Source organism: Homarus americanus, unplaced genomic scaffold (genome assembly GCF_018991925.1).
Source record: "Homarus americanus isolate GMGI-L3 unplaced genomic scaffold, GMGI_Hamer_2.0 scaffold33468, whole genome shotgun sequence".
NCBI classification, from domain to species: domain Eukaryota; kingdom Metazoa; phylum Arthropoda; class Malacostraca; order Decapoda; family Nephropidae; genus Homarus; species Homarus americanus.
The window spans coordinates 2727482-2752616 of record NW_024714177.1 but is presented as its reverse complement, the minus strand read 5'-3'; the positions used below and the strand labels follow the sequence as shown (position 1 = coordinate 2752616).

Below are 25135 nucleotides of genomic sequence, written 5' to 3'. Positions count from 1 at the left end.
CGCATTTTCGACTTACGACCTGGTCGTCGGTCCCTAACCCCGTCATAAGTCGAGGACTGACTGTACCAGCCAAATTTTACTACATCAACAAGCCTATACAGGTATATGGAAATAAAAATTTGACGTATTATTTATTTCCTAAATCAATAAAAAGCTTTAAACAATGTGGGCCGCTGTATAATTTCATTTTGTTTTGGTTTAATCCTAAGTACTAGAAGTTTTTGTTATTAAACAAAAACTATATACAGTCTCTCCTTGACTTACGACACATTCGACTTACAACAACCCGGACATACGACGGCCATGGTTGTATAAAATATTTTTCACATTACGTATTTTCGAGTCCCGACGTTAGTGATCGCACTGTGTACTGACAAACTTTTCTTTTGTAATTCCCTTTAAAATGGCTGGCAAGCGTAAAAGTGAGAGTTCTCATGGTGCTGAGAAGAAAAAGAGACACCCATTCTAGAATTTCTATGTACAGTACTAATTTCTATGTACAGTACTGTATTATTTTCGCCTTTTCAACTTATGACCTGGTCGTCGGGACGGAACCCTGTTTGAATGCATCAAACACTGAAATATCTAGTACACTCCAGTTGGTTTTTTACATGTGCAACCTTAAATGATGCCCCCCCCCCTAGTAGTCGATTGTGTGTGTGTGTGTTTGCACACAGGGTGGTGAAATGTGTCTACAGTAGTGTGGCAGCATTATGTTAAGTGTTAAGGTGCAAGCACTGATTGCTCCCTCTCTCTTTCAGCTACCGCTGCTGGATAGCCCACGTAGCGAACAGGGAAGCAACTTGCATAAGTCTTCCACTGCCAGTACACAACCCCTTCACCATCAAGACTCCTGCTTTGCCTCCTCGTGGCAACACACAGTAACTGGGTGCCTCGTGGGCCCAGGCTAGATCAGCAGGGGATCTCGGAGTAGCAGTGGGCCCCAGAGGGACGGCGCATTAGCCCTCTGGCATGTGGACACATCCTGGCGCCTACCATCCATTGCCCCGCTGCCTTGTGGATTAACTTTGGCAGTCTAGTAACGACAACTATAGGACTCAAGGATAGCAGCCATCAACATTTGCCGTTAACACAGCTGATTCACCTATTTAACACCCCATAACAAACACAGGTCATATCTGTACTAACTTACTCTGTAAGTCCGGAGCTGAATATAACTTATTCAATAACTGCTGGTGTTTCATTCTCCCATTGATTGGACAATAAAATTACTAAATCATCACATTGCTTCAACCTAAGTATGAGATTATTGCTGCAGCTGAAATATAATTTGCTAAATAACTGTTGGTGTTTCTGTCCCCCACTGATTGATCATTTATTTATTACTATTTATCATTTTCCCAATTATCAGCATACTAATCGTTCGGGCAGTTGGTCCGTTCTTTGTTATATTGCTATGAACTTTATTACAGTAGTTCAAGTGTTAGTGCAGGAGGAAACCTGTGATGTTTGATAATGTTACACTGGATAACTCCTTTTTCACGTGTGTCCGGGCCAAGTAGGACACGAACTCATGACAATATTGACAGTGCCAGTGATGAGAAATAATGCACGTTACCGCTGTACCTCCACCAACATCTTGATACCAAATTTAGGAAGCAAAATTAACGTACCGAATCTTTGTGAATCCGGACCTTGGTTCGTAAGCCAAGATATTATTTGGTGTGCCCTTTCTACAGGACCAGCAGTTCCTCTCCCTCGTGGCTACATTTTCTGCAGAATACACGTGTATGTTGACATAACATGCAATGACTATTACAGTCCCTATCCACCATGATGTTCGTGAATGGGTTTGTCTTAACACGAAAGGGATCAACAAACCCAGAGGAATACGGTTCCCTTTTCACTTAACCCTGAAGGATACAAGTTTGTTCTTTACAAATCCAGATGGATCCTTCAAGTGCACCCCCCCCCCAAAAAAAACACTTAATGTTAGTATATATAACTATAGTATTTCAGTCTCTTTCGCTGTCTATTGTGATGACCCCCAACACTGTGGTAACACACACACACACACACACACACACACACACACACACCAGCTGATTTTTGAAGGACGAGACCGAAACATGAAGCCTATTACGAAACTGCTCTGATACATACTGTACATGTAAGTGGTAACATCCACAAATATGCGTTTACAGCAATACAAGCAAGAAATATCTACAAACCAATTAAACAGAACCATCATATATGCATAAAGCTTTACACGTGTGCTCAGTATGGAACCCGAGGACTTCAATGCCGTCCAGGACTGATCCCACAAGAGGTGCGGCGGACAACGAGCGACGTGGCATTCTCCACGGACGAGATGCTCAACCAACTCCGCCTCTCAACACATTCCCAAACCCCCGTCATGTATTCTTCAAGATACATAAAGATATCTGACAACAGGGACGTGAAGTGAGTAAGACACGAGGTTTGAAAAATTAAATGTTCTATAATTCACGTTTCTATCATAAAACGTGCGTTTTTCCGTCACGATAAATCAGTGATAATCTCTACCGCCAAGTGTGAAGGCGGGTCTTTCCGTTCGCTCTGACTTAACGATTAACAAGGAGAGCCATCGGGAGGGGTAGAGAGGGTGGGAAGCGAGGGAGGAGTGATGCTACAGGTGTGGCGGGGGAGGGAGGGAGAAAACGACAGGTAAGTTGGAGGAAGTCGTGACGTCAACGCTGAGTTGCTGATCATTTATATAATTTATTTATTACCTTACGGTCAAGCTATTAATTTTTATTAAAACTTTTATTTTATTTTTTTATGATATGTTTACTTATTACATCGATGGGTATAGCGATGTATTTATTATCGACATGATTAGAGATTGTGTTCATCTGAAGAGAACAAGTTACCAACGTTAAATTCCACCGCCACCTGAGACCTGGTGAACAGTCAGGATCAGCCAGCCAGTTGGGGTACATCATCGCCAACATGACTCCCTAAATCGTGGAAAAAGACAATAAAAATGTGACAACGGAAAAATAACCAGGGCATAGTGAGTAACGTTCTACCCACAGACACGTGTGCTGTGCTGTGCAGTGACGATACTAAGAGGTGGGAGGTGAGAAAAGGGTGAACCAGTGTATTGTAGGGGAAATGAGTGATAGTGCAAGGCTGTACTGAGGCCCAACCTCCGTCAACACCTGCGGTGGAATGTCAGGTGCAGCAGCAATATCATCACACTGATAACCAGGCTGCTCTAACGGACCTCCTTCAGTAAAGTGTGCGTACTTCAGTGTTGTGCTTGGTTGTTATACGCCCACCCCCACGCCAACGCCCGCGTCAGCCCTACAGTACATCTGAAGGTTTTGAGAGTTCCGCCAGTAATTCCTAGAAGAGACCATGAACCGTTTACAGAAGGCGCGCGTCTTTCCTTACGCAGACTTACCAAGAACTCCAGTGACAGAAATTCCAGTGTGATACCCGAAACGCTCTTACACTATCAGTATAATAATTAACACCCTTTCTAGTCGTAAGGACAAATCTCGTCACGTTATCTCGAGGTTAGACTAGGTTAGGTTTTTCGAGTCATTCCTTTCTCTGCTATCACGAGAGACAACATGACGAGATTTATCAGTACGATTTGCCTCAGCTAAAAATCAAAATGTGCTTAATCATAGTGCAATCAGTTTATAGTGAGTTGAGTAACAAATTCAGCCATTTTACTAAATTTTTTCCCAATTAATACAAATCTTACAACACCGGTGACTCACTCCCACCGTGTTTACACCAGCTCTGAGAAGCCAGGTGTTGTGGCATGCTGTGAAGGAGAAATAATATCAAGACGGATAGATTAGAAGGAAGAATAAATGTGATTCTTTGTCAAAGATCATTTTCATGACACTGACACTTGCAAGTTTGTTACTAGCTCATTATTTTTTTTTTTAAATAAAACTTTGTCCTGATAATTTGCAGATTAGTTTGATGCATGTTCTAGGTAATACACCAGGGATTCGGAGAACCTCACTGCTCTTCAGTGTACATTCTTTGGGGTAGTTGACGCTTTCTCCAGGCAATGGTGCATGGTGTAGACAGGACAAGATCGGACACCAACACTGCGGTCAATGTGCCATAACAATTGCCAATTAAATCAGTGTTTTTCTGAAGCCATTATCACAGTGCCTCTTCCTTGTAAAAATTATCCATCCGGACAAACCTTTAAGCTTACTAGTCTGTTGGCCACGGCCAAGACAGATACTTCCCTCTGATTCAACATCCCAAAAGAAAAGAAAATCAAGTGGATTCAACATTCACGGCCATTTGAATAGGCAACAATTATTTAAAAAATAATTAATAATTACAAAAAGGCTTTTCTGAACTAGGCATCGAGGAAATTTTGCCATTTAGTGTAGTCAACAATTCATATGTGAAGGAGCCATGGCCATAACAAAGCCTTCCTCAACTGAGAGGATCAACTTTAATGTTCACTGTCATTCTGAAATGCAAGAAATATTATCTCTGACCTTGTTGCTTAACCAGATTTGACCAAAAAAACAGTTGTTCACGACTTGTGCAGCTCACCATGTTTGTGGTGCACTGCAATTTAAGCAGCGCGCCTCAAGGTCGCCAGCGGCTTAAATGTTACAAAAACAAAACACTAACGGTTTAAGTTTTGATTACAAGATTATTGAATACTGGGTGGAATTTATTAAGCAAAAGAGAAATCGATGTAGGGCAGCAGGGATGGACCTTAATCGGTGCGGTAACAACAAATTGTCTTCTGCTCGATTTAGAGCAGAGTTTAAATGCGTTACCTTGGTGTCGCTTATCCCATACTACTTTATGCAATAAAAACTAATATCAATGTAAGATCTGAAAGTGAATGGTACGAAAACTAATAATACTAATATACGATCTTATTCATCAGTAAGAAAAGATGATGTTAGGGATAACGTCTAGATATTGGCAGAATGTTGCACACGTGACGGTGCAGCAGTGGCAGACATACGAGTACATCAAGTGGGTCGTATGCGAGCATGTACAGCACCACTCCACAACAGAGAACATGACAAGATTAGTTATAAATGAGATTTTTGTGTGTTTATTTATTTGCGTTGGGGATAATAGTGACTCGACCTTATAAGCAATTACTGAATAGTGTCCAGTTATAGCAGCTGGTTAACATTGCTTACCTGTTCATCCCTTACACCAGGCCGAGTTATTAAGTGGTTTACGGTATATGATCGTTGACATTTTCCATATATATTTAATGAAGATAATTATTGGTTTACGTTACATTTGGGTCTTCGTTAGCTATGGACAAAACACAGACATCTACAATGGGTCATCGGTAGCTCACGCAACAGCCATAGACAAAAAAATAGCGTAAAAACACGTTCAGAGATAATTGAAAAGAAAGAAAACGAATGAAGTTAACGTTATATACAGCTTGATTAACGTAATCATATATAATACATACAACCATGATCCGTTTATTTAGTCTATTTTAATACGCTATGTTTTCTATGATTTCAGGGAACACAAATATTAATCAAAACATAAGAACACAACTTGGCAACATAAAACTTTAAGAAAAAAGCTTGAAGTAGATATAATAGACAATGGACACCATACTCTTGCCAGGTTATGGAAATAAAGACGGTGCCTAAATTATGTGAAAAACAAAAAACTCAGTGTCTGTAAAGAGTGCAGGTGTGCCATATCGCAATGACTCGTGCAGAGATGCGTAGTGTGAGAGGCGGTAACCTTCCGGTGGTGATGGTGAGGGTGATCAGAATCCTACTGCTGTTGGTCACGTGCTCCGCCCTCCCTACAGACGCCAATGGCTCGTGCTCAATGATCAACTGTCAGAAAGACTGCAGAGTTAGCAGCCCAAGCTTCCAGCCCCAGAGATGTGATGACTGTTGCACGCCAATCTCAGGTAAGTCACCATGATTATAGAGACAAAATCCCATATCTCAATATAAAATATTGAATAAAGTCTCACCTACTCGTTCCGCTAAAGGGGACTATAATAAGACAGTCAGTTCATGTCAGGGGGAATTTATCCCATAAAGAATTTACCTTTTACAGAAAGATAATTAGTTTCCAGTTGGGAAAACAATTCTAATAACAGTAACATCAAAAGGCGATAAAACAAAGAGGAAATATAACTCTTTACTTGCCCATGTTTGATACCAGGGCAAACAGATGGTTCCCACGACAGTTGTGGTCAAACGGCGGAGTAGAAAAATTCTATCCATGTGGCATTACACCATACTGTATATACTGACAGGTATCAAGCCCACCAGGGGACCCTATCGTGTGAGGGGAGATGATTTATGTGCGGGCAACGAAAATAATAGTACTGTATTAATACTAATGCTAACAGTAGTAATGGCAACACTAATAACAATATTAATAACGATGAAAAGAGTTATACGTAGTAACGTGTGTTTTTTAAAGGAATCTCGGCAACATTCATTTAGTATTTATGTTGTTCCCTCACATTGTATACATCCATTCACGTCGGGGGTAAAAGGATCTGTCGACGGAGTGGTATACCCTGGGTAAAAAGATTTGTCAATGGAGATGTGATCGATGTAAACACTATCATACCAAGCGGCAATCGTTAACTATAAAAGTCTATCATTTCCATAAACACTAGCATGGAAGAGACGCGGGTGGCGGAACAGACAGATGCCTTATTGCATTGAACTCATCTTGATTATGAAGATACAGTAAGTATTTCACATCGCAAGATGTATTCATAAATTTTCAAAGATGACTCACATAATAGTTACATGATCCCCATACAAGATTTTGTGTATTACGGATTTATTATTGATTGTAGAACATGTAATCCAGCACAATCAGCACTGTTATGGCCAGACAGCCCAGACTTAAGCTCACTGATACTGATATTAAGCACCATCTTGGAATTCGGTGCCCGAGAATTACTGACAGCGTCAGGAAAATACAAGGTGTTTACAAAGTCCCTTGTTGTTTGTGTTTATGGAGTTCCGCATCTAAAACATGGGTATGTATTCTTTATTATATTCTACACATGCCCATTGTGACCTTATTGGAGGTGGAATTGTAAAACAAACTTATGGACGTCCTGACATATCAAAGAATACAGTCATGTACAGAAAATAATGGATACAACACCAATGGTTCAAATATGTACTTTTCTGAGGACTTCAAAGAATTTTGTAAACAACCTGTAGGGGACGGGATATGCTGGTACTGCCTCTTGCTTTGATGCAACATATTAAAGTAAATGTGCGTTGGCTGTACATATTACTACTATTAAGTATCAACAGTAAATATAGGGAAGGGAACATGAAGGAATGGGATTCAGAGATGCTGGTCTGGGACCCCCACCTCTCCTAAGGACCCGGACCCAGACGTGTTCAGACCTACCACACCTTACCCCAAGCTGCTGCGTATTAAGTTACCCGTCTCATGGCTCCCTCTTGTTCTGCAGTAACTAAAGGAATGCAATTCAACACCCAGACTTTTAATACGAAATGGACCAAAGGAAACTGGCATAAGTATTTAAACACTGGCTAACAAGACTTTCCAAGTAATTTTGGAAGTTTTTAAACTAACAGCAGATTCCAGATAGCTTAGCCACAAAAAAACACGGCCTTGTTGACAGACATGGCGGATTCAGAAACACTTGTCATATGCAGCACGTCTATGAAAATGTCTGTATGTTATGTATCAGTGGATCCCTGTGAGAAGGAGAAGGCAGAGGTGACCAGCCAGGCGTGACGACCAAGTGTGGAGGAGGGGGAGGAAACACTCGGCAGGAAGAGCACAAAGACGTCGAGGAAATTTACACCACCCTAGTCCCTAACAGCCCACTACCGACACTTTGCGTTACAATTTTATTCATTAAACCTAATATCAATGTTATTATTATCAAGGCAATTACATATTATTGTACATTACTGGCAAATAATTTGGGGAAGAATTATTAATGAAGGTAAAATTTTCTCTTATGTCCACTTTCTTTGAATTTTATTCATGGACGAATCATCGATTTGATGTGATTGGTTTGCTGGTCGGACTTTTAACGTTCACTTACCCAAACACAGAATATTTCTCTCACGTCCGGTTGGCGCACAATACAGTATGCGAATACAGTAGTGTATAATTAAGCTTTGTGCAGTCACCGATAATGATTTATCTTGAGACATTCTAGAAGCGTCAAAATTATAAATTAGACTATTAAAATATTCTCATCAGTGTATGCATATATTTTTGGCAGCGCCTCACTTTTATATTTATCCATAAGAGAAGAATATTAATGACCGCTTCACTGATTTCATTAAAATATCGTAACGAGAGGATCAGTTACAAGTCAATATAATTGTTTTCAAGACGATACTTTATCACCTAACAATAAACCGCTTAATGAGGCCATTAATGAGGATGAGAATCAACTTAGCAAATAAACCACACCAGTCTGTCATATCTTAATCCCCTCCACCTTCTTTTCCGCAGACATCAGCAATCAACAAGAGGATTCCTGGAACGATAGTAAGTTATGTCTTGTTTTGGTTGTGGACTAGCGAGACTAATACATATACTGAACTAAAGGGTAGTGGAGCTTACATATAATGTAGGCTACTGTGCTCAGGGTTAGTGGGACTAATACATACAGTATATTGTACAGTAATCAGGCCCAGTAAGACTAATAATAATTAATACAGCCAAGGCTAGTGGCGCTACTACAAATACTCAGGGCTATTAGCATGGCTACATATACTCAGCGCTAGTGCCGCTATTACATTCAGCACTATAGTAGCGCTATTACTTACTCCGGGTTAGTGACGCTACTACATACAGTAAATCCTTCTCGTCCTTTACCAAAAACTTCTATAATAACTTCTGTACTCCATTCGTTTCCTCCTCTCTTCCGACCTGATAACTCTAAAGCCAACTCTCCCCTTGATAAAGTCAATCTCTCTGGCACCTTACTCTCCTCTAACTCCACCTAAGACGATTCCAACTCTATCCCTCCTACTCCTCCTACTGAACCTATGCACTTTCCAATAATCTCCACGTGTAGGGTTGCTGGTATGTCATCCAGGTTGGATGTGAGTAAGGCGCATGGACCGGAAGGAATACCCCCTCGTGTTCTGAGGGAGTGTGCTGAAATTCTGGCCCCTGTGCTTGCTCGCCTCTTTCGCCTTTGCCTCAAAACCCAAACTTTTATTTCCTCTAGGAAGCATGCCTCGGTTCAGCCCATCCCGAAGACGGGTGACCATTCCAATCCCTCTAACTATCGCCTCATTGCCCCAGCTTCATCCCTCTCTAAGATTTTCGAAACTATCTTAAACTCTCATTTTCCCCGTTACCTTGAACGCCTTTCTCTTTTGTCAGATCACCAGTATGGCTTTCGCCAGGCGAGATCTACCGGTGATCTGCTCTCCTACTTCACCCATCTTTGGTCATCCTCTCTTAGGGATTATGGGGAAACTTTTGTCGTGGCCCTCGACATCTCCAAAGCATTTGACAGGGTATGGCACAAGTCTTTGCTTTCTAAACTTCCCTCTTATGGTTTTTTTCTCCAAATTAGTTCTCTAATTTCTAGCTTCCTTGAGAATCGATCCATGGCAGTTGTTGTCGGGGTTTCGATCTCTCGCTCTTTCTCTACCAATAGTGGTGTCCCACAGGGTTATGTTCTTTCACCTACTCTCTTCCTTCTTTTTATCAATGATTTACTTCACACTACGACTAATTCAACCCATTGTTACGCTGCTGATTTTACTCTTCACTCATCACATTTTTTTTCTTCCCCCTAATTCTCAAACTAAATCGGTTTCTAGAGCGGATATCATTTCATCTATCAATGCGGATCTGTGCAACATCTCCGAATAGAGAGGTAGCAACCTGGTTAAATTCAATAGTAATAAAACACAGTATTTACCAATTACACTTTTCAAATTAGATGATCTCCCACCAATCAAATATCAGGACGCAATCATTCTGCCAAATTTTAAAATAGATATACTAGGTTTCACCATTTCCTCTAATATGTCATGGAAGCCACACATCCACAACATTGCTAAAGCTGCCTCACAAAAGCTGGGAATGCTGTAAAGATGCCGTAGCTACTTGACTCCTGAGCAGTTGCTTCAGGTTTATAAAGGATTCATTCGTCCTAACTTGGAGTACTGCTCTCATATCTGGGTTGGCTCTTCTTCTGTCCAACTGTTAGATTGGGTGGAATCAAAGGCATTTTGTCTTATTAACTCTCATCCTTCAGTTGACAATCTTTCTTCCCTTTCTCTTCGCCACAGTGTTGCTTCACTCTCTATCTTTTACAGGTACCTTAACGGGCAATGTTCGGTGGATTTGGCATCCTGTGTACCGCCGGCAAGGCCGTGGGCTCGCAACACTTGTTTTGCCCGCGGTGTATATTTGTCGGTCACACTAGAATAACCCGTTATAGTCCATCCTTTCCTCACGCAGCCAAACTGTGGAATGCTCTGCCTTCTTCCGTGTTCCCATACTCATACAATCTGTCTCACTTAAAAAAGATGGTTTTCCTACATCTTCGTGGTGTAGATTAATATAGCCTTTTTCTCTTCTATTATTAACTTCTTTTTACTCTTAATTTTTCGCCCCCAAGGCCCCGTTGTGGGTCGATGACCTGTGACAGGGTGGGCTATTTCCCGTAAAAAACAACAAATAATGGGCAATAGTAACGTTGCGACGCATACATAGGACTAGTGGCCCTACGTTTACCGGTACTGAGGGCTAAGTAGTGTTGCTACATATACCCAGGGTTCTGTAATTTTACATCTCTGTTGCTTTCTGTTTAATGAGTCTGGCGAAGTAAATGTGTCATGAATTAACATTACTTCCTACATGAAGCATATGTATAAAACATCTGTGTGCAGCATCGATGTTTTCCAAAACTAATTATTTAACTAGTCTACAGTTTTTTCCTGTTTACCCGTTTGTTTCTCTCCTGATAAAGTATAGGTACCTTTCCTTGCCCAGAGAAAATGTGTGTTTCTCTTCCATCTCCACTCCCCTCAGGAACCTTTGCACTTTTCACCTTCCTGCGGCATTGAGCGACCAAGGCGTAGACGGGTGACCGACTTTCCAAAGCGACTTGCGTCCCCACCTGCCAGCGTCTTGCCAAGTTGCCAGCGTAAACATGCCGTCTACGCAGCGCAGAAGGTTGTTGGTACTTTTAGAAAATAATGCTTTTCAACGTGTGGTACTGCAGAGGTACCCAGGAAAAAAATCCCATATATCAGAAGAGGAAGGGAGTAGGCGAATTTCACCATCTCTACAAGAAACTTCGCCAAGATCCAAAGAAGCTTCAAGAGCTCACCAGAATGTTTTCTACTACATTTGACTACATCCTTGAAAATATTCGACCGCCAGGGATACTAAACACATCTCTGCCTAATTTTAATGAATAGTTATGATCACCTTGATATTTTCTGAAACAGGCCTAGGATTATAGCAGCCAAGATATTATCTTATAACTTGTCCCTGACCTAATACATATAGTTGTGAATGAACTGGTGTATGATATTTTTTAACTTGCTGTTGATTTTCAAAACAGTGGCAACATTCTCCCATTGTCTGTCAACGGTATTTCGATTGTGGTATTCCTTTTTCATATGGTCCCATAAAACGGGCTCCTTGAAGACTTCAGCAATCGAAGATTCAAGAAAATGTATGACCGTGGGAGGATGACTGTCTGCCCCTGACACGAGGATTCGCACGACCGAAGAATCGACATCAAAAATTTTCAAAATATTTGATCTCTGCTTCCAGGTCGCTTTGTCTAGTTCCCTCTTCCTGGTCGCTCGCGAACGCTTCACGCGTCTATGTGGGACACATCAAACACATGTTTGTACGCGACACCAAGGTAGCTCCTTTACTACCGTGGCCGCTCGATGCTGCACATTTTTTTTTTATTGAGCACACCCCTACACCCTGTGTAAGGTGAAGCGCAGAAGCGTTTACAGCGCCCAACAGGGAAGCATGCTAAGTTCATGCTTGCCTTTATATCTCATGAGTTAAGGGCGTAGAAGGAAAAGCCCACCCGAGCACAGGTCATTGACCCACATCGGGGCCTGGGGGGCGAAAATGTAATAATAATAATAATTCATAGTAAATAAAATTTATAATAAAAAATACAAAATTTTAAATAAAATAATAAAATAATGATAATAATAATTGCACTGTAATAATAATAATAATAATAATAATAATAATAATAATAATGAACCATAAAGAAATAAAAAAATAAAAAAGAGAGAAATAATATATGTATGTTGTGTTGTCAATGGTAAGAGAAACAATTGAGCCCCTGCAATTTTGTGTAAATGAGGCAGAAAGTCAGATCAGCAACCTGGGACTTGGTCACAATTTTCGTGATGCCATATGGCAGCAGGGTCTACCATTAGACAACACATTATGCTTCCAATGTCTTGCATGGGACATAGCCTAAGCCTAGCCATGCATCTTTCGGCAGGATGGGAACTAAACACTAGTCCCTGCACATAATTTTCCCCCTTTTTGTATCAGAATCCTCTCATCGTATCCTAGGATTTTGTTTTCCTTAAAATCATATCCTTTAATACTGCATGCTGAGTAATGTGCCCAACTCATGAACTCAAACACACAAGATTTTAGCCTAATATTATACCCTAATTTTGCATCGCCACAGTCCCCTGGGTTTACCATACACCATAACTTTGTCCCAATATAATTTGCATTGTGCATTATGAAACACTGCTGAAAGGCCGATTGTCTCACCTTTTGTACCTTGGCCACATCCTGTACTACTGACCGCACCACTGTAATTAGCGTAATAGCCCACCACGCTCTTGCGGCGTTGCCTGGGATGATGTAAAAAACACTACATTTAAATACCAAAATCATTGTCTTCGTTACGTAATTGAATAAACAGTCTTTATTTACAAAAGTTGTGATACTATGTAGCCGTAATAACATCATAATGTGTCGAGTGAAAAGCATTGAACATACAGTGTTACAGTAAGTACCTATACGAAAACCTGTGGACATAATTCCCACACTCACAGTGTACAGTACTGTATTGTACAGGTGCATGTTAATAAACATTAAACCTCGCTAAACCAGTGGCCCTTTTTTTTTTTGCTGTGTTTATTTTTTATCTTTGTTAACACTAAATACTTCCTGTTCCAACTACGGGACATAAACGATGGCTAATTATCAAGCTATTCTGTGGTAAGGGACGTGAAAACCTCTTTTTTTTTATATACGCTTACATGACATGTAGGTGAGTCGTAATAGCTATTAAAAATTATATAAGATAATTTGGTCCCTCAACTTGTGCTAAATGAACCTATCTAGTAAAGGTAGTTTGTATATTTTTCAAAGATTTTTTTTCAGATTAAATCAACATGTTAGGTGCATTCTTACACCCTTAGTTACGAGAAACATTTATTGAACAGTACGAACATTTGTGACTGGGCCCGGGCCAACACAGCTACACATGAGTCACACCTGTAAGCTAGCAACTTGGATGATTCATGTCATTGTAAGATTACTCACCAACAAGTGTGCTTAATTTGATGTGCGTCGTCATGAAACATCCTAAATTGACCTTGAAATTGTGAGTCCTCTCAATGCCCTTTGTTTACTCTTCATTTAAATAGACAAGTTGTTTAACATAAAAAGTACATTGAATGCTAGTTTTATGTAAATCTATACTTCAATAATCAAGGTCTTTATCATGTACTGTATACTAAGCCAGTTCTTACACTAGACAACAAATTAAAAAATACAAAATATATAAATTTGGTGTTGGAGCAGGAGCTTGTGGACACCACAGCGAACGATTATATTAAATGCTGGATGTCACTGGCCATTCTACGGTGACCGGAAAACCCCAACGGACAAAACCCCAGTCTCATATATAAAATATAAAATAAAACACTATTATGTTTAGGTTAGGTTAGGTTAGTGTTGACAAATGACAACCCCGTTGGGGTTTTGTCATGGAACCCCATTCTACGGACCAGTCAAACTTTTTAGTCAAAATTAAGTATGTTCTAATTATGGGTTGTTAATATAATAACTGACTCATTACAATACACAAATGTTCAAAACCTCTTGCAACCTTTGTAAACGCGAAGTAACATACCTTATAAATTGTGTTTTGTGTTTGTAGAGTACCTTGAAAAAGTTGCTTATCCAAAACATTAGTATGTAAACCATCTTTTTCCACGCATCCTTGCATTCTTCACTGTTTGTTGTGACTTAAAACGTGTGAAGAGCACATAACGGCCATACAGGTGTTCTTTACTATTCCTCCTGTTTAAATCAAAAGGAAATGTCACAGCGAACATTTTGAAGACTACAGTCGTATGTGGTACGATACGAAGTCTTTAGTTAAGAGGTGAAAGAAGATTATTAGGGGTTGAAGGAAAAAGTGGTGAAACTGAAATACAGTAGGAGTAGAAAGAATCTGGGCTCAACCAGATCGCTTCATCTTTCCTACTGGTGTTTTGTCTTTGTTCTGCTCCCTTGGGTCGTCAGACCTTTGTATTAATATTGGTTTATTTATATAATGCTGCTTATTATTATTATTTTTATTATTGTTGGAGTTAGTGAGCCCGCCCAGGTCCTTGTGTAACTGGGAGGGTAGTCACATTTATTTATTTTTTTTTTTTTTTTTTTTTTTTTTTTGGAAAATGCTGGACATACTGTACACACTTCCAAGGACTGTAAACACATCATGAGACTGCAAGTCCAAGAACCTATTAAATACGTTGCTATACTGTAAATCAACATCAACAATTCATGTTAAACTGCCACTAAAAAGGAAGTTGATACAGCTGTTGGTAAATTTGCAAAACCGTCATGCTGAGAGCCATCCTGTCCTCATAATTATATACAGCACATTTACGGCAACTGTTAGCGGCCATGAAGACGATGACGAAACCCCGCCACGCGTACTGTAGATGTCAAACAACACAGCATAATACACGAGGCCAGTACAACGCTATTATTTTTGGAGACTTACTACAAAATCACACACTGAGTGATCCTAAAACGGTTGTAAAAGAAGCTCACTTTTGACAGCAAGTTAAACGAATAAATTCTGTATAACGAATTTGAAGGACATCGCAGATGCAGTACTACTGTAATATTTTATTTTCCTTGTTAACAATGTTTACTGTCTTAATTTTATATAAATCTTTCTGATAACTTGGCAATCGTTGAGCATAATTATGTACAATATATTTATTCCCTTTTGATTTGTTAAAAAAGACGCATGCATTTCCGATATATATATATATATATATATATATATATATATATATATATATATATATATATATATATATATATATATATATATATATATATATATATATATATATATATATATATATATATATATATATATATATTATATATATATATATATATATATATCTTGGTTTATGTGGACTCAGCCACACTAGACGTGTTCAGAATGTAGGAGGTTTATTTGTGAGGCAAGTGAGAGAAGTGTACCGACACGGCGACGATGAGTCATGCGCCTGGCACCTGCGTTACCGCTGCTGCCGTCAAATGGTATTTTTTTACTTTTACTTTTCACATTATTGTTTTTCCCTAAATAAAACTCCATATCCAAGTTTAGGTTGACTTCCAATAGATAATGGTAATCATTTCATTTAATGATCAGTATTGTCATTTAGATTTTATAAATTGGATAAATAATAGTTTCAATTCCTTATCCGACGTGGCTGCAAATCAATGTCGTTTACTTTATCTTGTCCTCCCCTGTGCAGTTTCAATGAAAATTGGATCATGTACACAATTTGAATTACTTTGGGTATTATGATGGGCATCGCTGTCAATTTCCGTCATGGCGGCGGCTGTATCATGCACTTTCTATAGTACATACAAATTAAACAAAGAACCCGACCTAACCTAAACCTTCCCCAAAATATTTGGGTTAGGTTTTATTAGGTTATGTGACTATGTTATATTTAGTTGTTATATTACGTTCGATTTGTCGCACCAATAATTCCAACATTTAATTTTTTCTCCAACGAGGAAGTAAAGTTACATAAAATGGGAATTTAATAATGAGTAAAAAAAAATTGTAATCCTGAAACTGATGGCTAACACCAGAATGCGTTGTTCACTTTCGTTCCTTTTTTCACTGGTGTTCTTTGGATGATGGTAAAAACGATACGACAATGCACAGAACCTGACTTAACAAACCGAAGAAACTTATCTAAGCTTACCTAACTTCCAAGTCGCCCAGACCCCCGCCATACTGAAAGAGAAAGTACTTACTTTGATACCTGGTACCAATAATATAAGCAACTTTCTTGAAGCGGCATGTAGGAGAGTATCCACTACAATACTTGTAGTGGATACTCTCCCCTACAAGGGTATGTTCGGACAGAGCGGGTTGGTTGTTGCGTGGAAACAGCAGATGGATTTTTTGAAGTTTTTAGTTTAACAAAATTATTGACAAAGCTTGGAGTACAGTTTGCCTTTTCTGAGTAATTCAGTCAGGTCTTGACACTAAGGGTGGTATCACTTCTCACTGCCACGCAGGACAGAGGTTCATACAAAGAAATACATCATATTCATTAACAGTATATATAGGTCAGATTCATGTGGGTGATGTCACTGTTCATGGCCATGCAGGGAATATTTTCTGTAAATAATTCATTGCTTTACACACAAGGAACGTAGAGATATAATTTTAGTGTCATATGATCAGTTTTCACCATGTTTTACCCTGCAATTTCCCTCATCCTTCATACTCTGCCCACAATTATTTATGATTGATAGAGAAAACTGAACTAAAAAAAAAAATTGTAACGTTTTTATTACTTATCAACTATCACCCAAAGAACATGTGGGAAATGAACAAAATCGAACAACTGGTGTTGGCCGTCTGCTCCAGGATTACCGTTTTTTTTTCAAAAGTGAACGCTGCGGCTGCCTCATAATTAAACTAAGGAAAATATATGGCGTAGAATGAAAATCTCATTTTTAATCGCCACCTCATGAGATGGTTGGTGCCAAGTCTCCACCTTCCCCTACACCATCTCCCTGCTAAATTCTTTTTGTTCATAACTGTATCTCCTACTCCCCAATTCCCACCAAATTGAATCCAGGAAAGTCAGAAAAAACCTAACCTAACTTAACCTATCCTATGTGTAATGCCGCCATATACTGTATACAGTATATATTGTGTTGTCAATGTGTACAAGTCATGCGACTTTTTTTTCCGTTCACCACCAAATCACCCCATCTACCAGAGTATTGTACCAGCCATTATAATTATGATGCTCCTAAAGGCCCCCATAGACGGTGTCATGAATGCACAATCAACATGATTGCGCAATCACGACTGACCGTCTATGGGGGCCTTTACGTCGGTACAGGTATTCTGTATTTCCTTTTAATTTGCGTTCTTCGTGGATGTTTAAGATTTTAGTTTCCTCAGCTGGCAAAGAAGCATTTAAACGATATATGTTATGATCACAGCTGTTCATTTGCTCTTTTTTTTTATTCAGTCAAATAACTACCATTATTGGACAAGAATCGACTTAAATTTTGTGTTTATTTTGATGTAAATGAAACATGAGGTAGATTTAGGATATTTTTCTATTTAATTTAATTTTAACACTCCATGACTTCATGCACGCATTAACCTCTATTGCCCCAAGAAGGCAGTGACTGGATAAACACCTCTTAGCTGCACAGGAATATCGTCATTTTACTTGTTATTGTTGAGTCAAGTATTTATTTCGTAACTCGGAAATTTTTACCGAGCAAGCGTTATTACCCAGGTGGGGGTGTGGTCGATACTAACATATGCACCAATATGAGCAATCACAGCGCCTGGTGTTGCTCCTCCACCCGGTTAAGTCATTCACATGGAACCTGTGTGATTTTATGATGGTGCCTTTGCACTGCATGAAAATAATCCCCAAATTGAGCCCCACACAAGGAGTGAAAAGTGAACTCCAGTGGAGGTATAGGGGTGGGAGCGACCCAATACAGTGATGAGGTAAAGTTACTACTATTCAGGTCCTGGATTCTGTTGAATTCTTCTTGTACCTGGATGTAAGTATACATTTTACCGGATGATGAGTGGAAACATAAATATATGCCCAAATGTGCATAAAAATTACAGAGATTCAACCATAAGTATGCATTCTTTTATCACCAGCCAGGAGAGAAAATCCAAGAGCAGAGGTCCAACTCCCACACAACACCAAAGTTCCACCCCCCCCTCCCCCCCGTGGCCGGTGGGTCGCGTGCCACACCCTGGGCCTGGAGGGTCTCTCGGCCTCACTGACTCATTCCTCCCCAAAAATTCCATTTAAACGTTATATTTTTTTTGTACCAGGCATGACCACTTTGAATTGCTGTTGCCTTAATCTGTTTTTTATTCCTTTGTAATACAAGATGCTTATGTTAGTCTCATAAAAAAAATTTCTTCATTGAGAAAAAAAAGTAGGGAAATTGTTGCATCCAGCCAACAGCGCTTCCTGGTGGAGTACTTCCCACAATATACTGTACATGAGAAGGATTCCTTTCCTGCTTCAACCACAGTGGACATGACCACCCAGCCATCTGGAAGGCCATTTAAAGTGTTAGAAAGGATCAGGCTCTTGCATCAAGTGTTTGAAGAACCCATGTCTGGACTATGTGAATGAGAGAAAGACCTTGAAGGAATTTCTGAAGGGCATAGGTCACCGCATCGGATGGAAGTAAAATGAACTTTAAATGAACATTAACATTTAATGAACTTTTAAATTTTCTTTATTTGTTTGAATTTCCCTTGATACAGTACGATGTTCCTTTTATAATGTTTATTTTTATGGTTGTGAAATAATTTTGTGCATCTGTAAAATGGTGAGCTATAAAATTTTAATGCAAGTGTTAATGTGTGCTATTGTACAATACTGTACTGTACAGGGTCTTTTGTGTACTGAGTTCAATCCTTGGCTCAGGACTGATGTGAGAAGGATGTTAACAGGTGCAACGCTACCAAACATAGCAGGTTTTCTCTGGGTACTTCAGTTTCCTCTTATACTAATACAGGATAAAGGTCACAACAAAGAACAGACCAACTATCTGAATGGCTAGTAAGTTCATAAATGGTGGATTGATAAAATAATAAATAAATGACACCAATTTATTTCACACACACACACATCAAATGCACAGCAGATGCTCACTGATACTTTGCTTGGCTGTAAAATGTCATTGTCCTAAGCAGCATTATCTTACCTCAGGACTGGCTGTGCTAGAGGAAGCAGTTAAGGAGCTGCGGGTGATGACTGGCATACTGCTGGGGATTGTGCTGCTTCTGCTGGTGGCACTAGTGGTGATCATCTTCCACATCTTCAAGTTCTTTCCTAAGCTTAGTCTGCCCATCTTCTTCAGCAATAACAAAAAGGGCAACATCCAGGAGACAGCACCACACAAACCTTGCAATGGAGTTGACTCCAACTCGACTGTGGTTAGGATTGCCAATTATCAGGTATTTCAATGGATTTGTTGTTGACAGTGTACAAAGAAGTCTCACCAGACAAACCCCAGATGGAAAATATCACACCAGACAATTCTTATTGGATAAAATCACAATACTGTACAGTATCTTAAATTATTTCATATCTTAACAGCTTATTCAGTTAGTAAGTTGATTACCAATACATTACCATACAATAAACTAAAGATTGTTGCCATGAGTTGTGTATCTATGAAGTGATGAAAAAATATGTGGAGGTATCATGTAAGTTTGGACCAGTTTTTATAAGTTTACCTTTTCTCAGATTTGTTTTTTCAGTTTGTGTGTAAACAAAATACTAGGCATGTACTGTACCTCATAAACCACCTTGATCAAATTCCATGAAACTTGACAGGTGAGATGTTAAGTTAACATGACAGGATTAGTCAAGATAAGTTTTAACCCATTGAGTGGAAGGGATTTTACAACTGCCTTTTATCTGAATCCTACTTATGCATTGACTTTTTTTTCAGAATAAGCACAGCCCAATATCTAAGCGGGTGTCAGTGAGCCAGTCAGTGAAAGGCCCCACTGAGGACACTGTGGGGTCACATGAGTTTCAGCCTCCATCCTACCGCATTCGCCATCCATCAGAGTCCACTTGCCCTGATGAAAGCAATGATATGCCCCCACATGTCTATGATAATCTTGCCCTCTCTACCTCCACCCTCCACAACACTTCCAACTCCTCTACAGACACTCTGGGAGCTGCAGTTTCCACCAATACACTGGAGACCACACTGCCTTCAGGGAACCATCTTCATTCCACAACAGCTGGGGAGATGACCCAGGTGTGAGGGTAGCAAAGGTATCTCTCCTCAGAACTATAAGACGTTTTTTGTGACCCTCAGCACCCCTTACAAAAAGTGTAAGTTTTCACTTAAAACAATGTTTATTTAGATCAACAGATAATCGTGTGGGCTCACATAACTGGGAAGATAAAAAAAATAAACTGTAATACTTAATTGAGGCAGCTGTAAAATGCGTTAGAGAGGCTTCATGTACATTAAGGACCTGCTAAATGACTCATGCATTTCTGAAAGTGCTTGTTTGGTGAATTTGTGTTCAATAAGACCCATATTTCCACAGGTCCCATGTTAAAAACCGTGATATGTTCCAAACCAAAACTTTTTGACCCTAAACCCCATGGTATGAACTTTGATGTGCTCCAGCCCAAAAAATTTTGAACCTGAAACTGAACTTAACAAAGATTAAACAGGAGTACTTACTAGAACTGAAGATGAATGCTGCTTTTGTTGACCAAGCATTGTTGGTTGAAGGAAATTAGTAGGGGACAGAGGCTACTTCCTGTCTCTCCATCTTAGGAATCAACTACTGGGTAGTTGTTGATTGTGCAATGTCGACAATACTAACCCCAAAGCTCTCCAGATATCACATACTTTTTTCATCAGTCCAGTCACCATAGTACATCCAGTTTTGTCTCCATGGTGATGGTCTTCCTCTTCATCCTGTGAGTGGCACTGCTTGTAGTGCTAGCTGTCTTCTTTGGACTTATCACTGTTGGGTTTGATGGTAAAAATAACAAGAAATGAGCTAACAAAGGCAGTGCATGTTCCATGAGACAAAGAACAAGATGATAAGTAGATGCTGCCGAGTTGTCTAGGCTCACTGGATAGCCAGCCACTGACTTCACCTCAGAGTATAGAAAACTCTTCTATGAGTGCACTTGCTTGGCTGGCTGCTCAGCCAATGACAAAGCATGACTAGCCAGACTGTATGTATGTACAAGCTTGCACATTGAATTTTCATACCCTAAAACAGTACGTTCATTAAACTGAATTCTCAATCAGCTGTACCTTACTGTAACTTGAACTTACAATCTAATGAATACCCTCATATGTCAGAGCCAACACACTTGAAAACAAAAACTTAAATGGCTTCTCAAGAGATTGTGCAACATTCTAAGTTTCATAATTATGGTTCAAAGTTTTGTGATAAACATATGAACAGTATACAAGAACAGTACAGTATTACAATAATGTCAATCCAAACATAAACTACAAATTTCTTTCAGTCCATAAAGGATACCACCAGACCTGACTGGTACCATTCCTACTGTTTACAACATGAGTTACAGTAAATTTCATATGCTGAATCTTCTTAATTTGTTTAAGACTCATATTTAAAGTTAATTACATCTAATGAAACCTTTAGATTGCAAGGAACTTTGTACATAGGAGATTGATAGATTTTTAAACCATGTTTTAATCCATTCACTACGGGAACGCCACTTTAAATATTTTACTGTATTTGGCTAACGCCAGATGATTTTATTCAGTTCAGAGGGGAGCCCATACACAAGGGTTTAATATGTAAATAATTATCCCTGCTCAACTATTATTTGAAATGTAAAATTTTATTGTCATGCAGGTGTAATTATTTAGTTCATGATAGGTATACACATAGTTCTACACCACAATACCTGTACGTATATTAAACTTAACAGTGAAGTAATTCAGATACTGTAATTTTTTTCTCATGATTATTTGGGGGAATAATTTTCTAATTACTGTACTGATCAAGTAATTTTAGTTGGAAGGTATTCCAACCAGACTTGTGTGGTGTGTGTGTGTATGTCAGTCCTGCAACAGACATTTCTATGTGTAATGTATAAAAAAAAAGCTTACATGTCCTACCTTATTACTTAAGAAAACATATCAGTCATACTAACAAAGGGGGATGTATACTGTATGTACACTTAACAGTTCATTAAGACATTTCTGCTCGATCTTGTTGCAGTACTGTATTAAGGAAATCTAAAAAATTATTTTTTTATTGGCAAAGTTAACAATAAATAGTTTTTACTAAATATGTATATACCAGTATAGTCAAGTTATTGGGATGCAAGAATTTTAAAGACAGCAAATGTACATATAATTTGTGTCCTGTATCTTTTATTTGTATAAAAATGTTATGTGATTCTCAAAATTAATGTTCCATTATAAAGATGTAAAGCATGCACTGGTAGTATGCTGCCCTATACAGTACGTACAAGAAATTTCCTTTGTCCTTTCCTGGTGTGTTCAGAAAGAAAGTACCATATTAAAATGATGTTTTTGCTCATGTTGGACAAATTATTTACCAATTGCCAAAATTCTATATAAAACAGGTATAAAGGTGTTTTGTATCTAAAGTACATGTACAGTATTTTAGTCACCCTTAAGGATGCTCAAATACAACTAATTTCAAATTTTCTCTAGAATTCATGTATATTTCTGTTAAAACTAAATTTACAACAAGGATTTATTGCATTCACAAGGCATGTCTCCAAAAAAAGAGAAAAAAAGAAAGAAAATGAGGAATTATGCCTGATGCATTTTTCTGTGTTGGTTTTAACATGTGAATAAAAAATAAATAAATAAATTCTTTGAAGCTCTTTTCTGCTTGTAGTAATGGGTGGCCAGACATTGAAAATTATACTCTCTCCCTTCATTCTTGTAACTGCTTTGATTAACATACCCAGTGAAGTGCTCCTCTTTCACGACAATGCCCCAAGAGTCATTTGTCCCTTTCATTTCATATAAACCTGCAGCTATCACATCCATCCTTATAAATCACTTGACACCATAAAATGTAGGTTATTTGCCAAACTCTTCCATTTGTGTGTCTTCCTCTCATCCACCTGTGGATCATAATTATTGTTATCAAACTTTTGTTATATATATATATATATATATATATATATATATATATATATATATATATATATATATATATATATATATATATATATATATATATATATATATATATATATATATATATATATATATATACATACATACACAGTCAACCCTCGCTTTACGCGGTCCCACTTTACGCGTTACCCTGCCGAACACGGAATGCTCACTTTCCGCGGTGCGTGTACCCCTTTACGCGGAGAGAGGCTGGCGGACCTCTTGCTCCGCGCCATTTTTGGATCCAAACCTCCCGCCATCTCTCCTGCCATCCGCCATGTTATGTAAGTGGCGCGAGTAGGTTGCACAGTGTATGTCTTTGTTGCGTTATCGGTGACGTCATATGACGTAGCGGACTGTGATTGAGCAAAGCATCCTTACCTCCTTCCCTGCTAGCTGTGATTGGTTTAATGTAGTGCTATGACGTGCCCCACCACAGGAGCGTTCAAGCCCCTTGGCCTACCGAGTCAGTTACACCCCTCCCGGCTACACCGTGTATATCGGTATCCATTGTTCCATAAGAATGGCTTCCACCGGACCACCACCACAAAGAAACCTTGCATTACCTGGACCCAGCCGCCCTAAGCCAAAGAAGACAGGACGTTCCTTAAGCTACGAAATAAAATATAAGATCACATAAGAGTTGGAGAAAGGAACAAGACAGGGTTGATCTCGCGCGCCAGCATGGTGTTAACGAATCAACTATCAGGACAATTAAGAAGGATGCAGCCAAGATAAAGGAGCACATGAACATCACAAAGTTTACAGGTGCTTCTACAGTATGATCAAGTATTTCCACAACCAGATGCTTCTTAAGACGGAAAAATTACTTGTGAGCTACTTGGTGCGTCAGGCGCGATGGAACATGGCGGTGGACACGCGCTCAGTTAAGGAGTACGCACGTGAACTGTATGCTGCAGTGTCACGAAAGATGGGAATTACAGAGCCCAAACCCTTTAATGCTTCCTCTGGGTGGTTACAGAGGTTTAAGAAGAGGAACAAGATCACCAATATCAACATTGGTGGTGAAGAAGCTAGTGCTGACCGTGTTGTGGCTAGGGAATTTCCTCCGTTTTTATGTGAGATTATGGAGGAAGGACAGTACACCGACGACCAGGTGTTTAACATGGACGAATCTGGTCTCTTTTGGAAAAAGCTACCTTCCAAGACCTTCGTTGTGAAGAATGCCAGCAAGTGTCGGGGCCGGAAGTTGCAGAAGGAGCGCATCACCGTCCTGTTTACCACCAATGCGTCCGGTACCTGTAGGCTCAAGTTATCGGTGATCCACGCAGCACGCAAGCCTACAAGAGCATGGACACGACCAAGCTAAATGTCCACTGGCTGACCGCACGTAAGGCGTGGATGTTCTCTACTCTGTCCCTGTCCTGGTTTGATGACTGTTTCGTTCCCAATGTGAAGAAATTCTATGAGATATTATATAAAATAAACAAAGAAATCACCAATCTTTTGTCTGGGAACACGAGGGTGGTGGGAAGGGGGGGGGGAGGTGAGGTGAGGTGACAGAATGTCTGGCGTTTGTTTGTTTATTTATTTGAGATAAGATTTGACAGTTGGCGCTGAAGGCCTGCCTGCGTTTTTATTTATCATTACTTAAGAGTGACTAAGCTCTTCCCATAATTTTCCACCCAAACGACCTGGGTGGATATAACTTACATTGGAGGGATTCTTGTAAGATAGTAATTTATTTGAATGTTTTTTTTCAATTTAAATTTTAATTGTTTATTCCTTGATAGAGGTAGTGGGATCCTAGTGCTGTCACTTGGTACCCCTGTACCATAATACTGTAGTCCACAAAACATGTAGCTATGCTTTTTTTATTTGGTCCCCCATCATACGCGTCCGTTTTCTCTCACGAGGACGCCTGAGT

The 25135-nt window shown here is 39.3% G+C and overlaps 1 protein-coding gene across 5 annotated transcripts; it reads left to right on the top strand.

The window, feature by feature from the left end:
- Positions 1-2917: 2917 nt before the first annotated feature.
- LOC121876844 lies at positions 2918-22633 on the top strand. Of its 5 annotated transcripts, none has more exons than XM_042382333.1 (5): positions 2918-2936; positions 5497-5902; positions 8476-8511; positions 19275-19522; positions 20023-22633. In XM_042382333.1, exons 2-5 carry the CDS (start codon positions 5689-5691, stop codon positions 20344-20346), a joined length of 822 nt encoding a protein of 273 aa, XP_042238267.1. In that variant the 5' UTR covers positions 2918-2936; positions 5497-5688; the 3' UTR covers positions 20347-22633. The 5 variants fall into 5 exon arrangements, with proteins under 5 accessions (XP_042238267.1, XP_042238241.1, XP_042238250.1 ...); XM_042382307.1 differs by having other exon boundaries at positions 2920-3016; XM_042382316.1 differs by having other exon boundaries at positions 2920-3075.
- The last annotated feature ends 2502 nt before the right edge of the window (positions 22634-25135 follow it).

What these genes read in the sequence shown, in the direction of transcription:
- LOC121876844 (XM_042382333.1), top strand. Translation starts at nt 5,689, where the DNA reads ATGACTCGTGCAGAGATGCGTAGTGTGAGAGGCGGTAACCTTCCGGTG. An exon ending in CTGTTGCACGCCAATCTCAG is followed by an intron (nt 5,903 to 8,475) that starts GTAAGTCACCAT and finishes TCTTTTCCGCAG; the next exon opens with ACATCAGCAATCAACAAGAG. An exon ending in AGAGGATTCCTGGAACGATA is followed by an intron (nt 8,512 to 19,274) that starts GTAAGTTATGTC and finishes ATCTTACCTCAG; the next exon opens with GACTGGCTGTGCTAGAGGAA.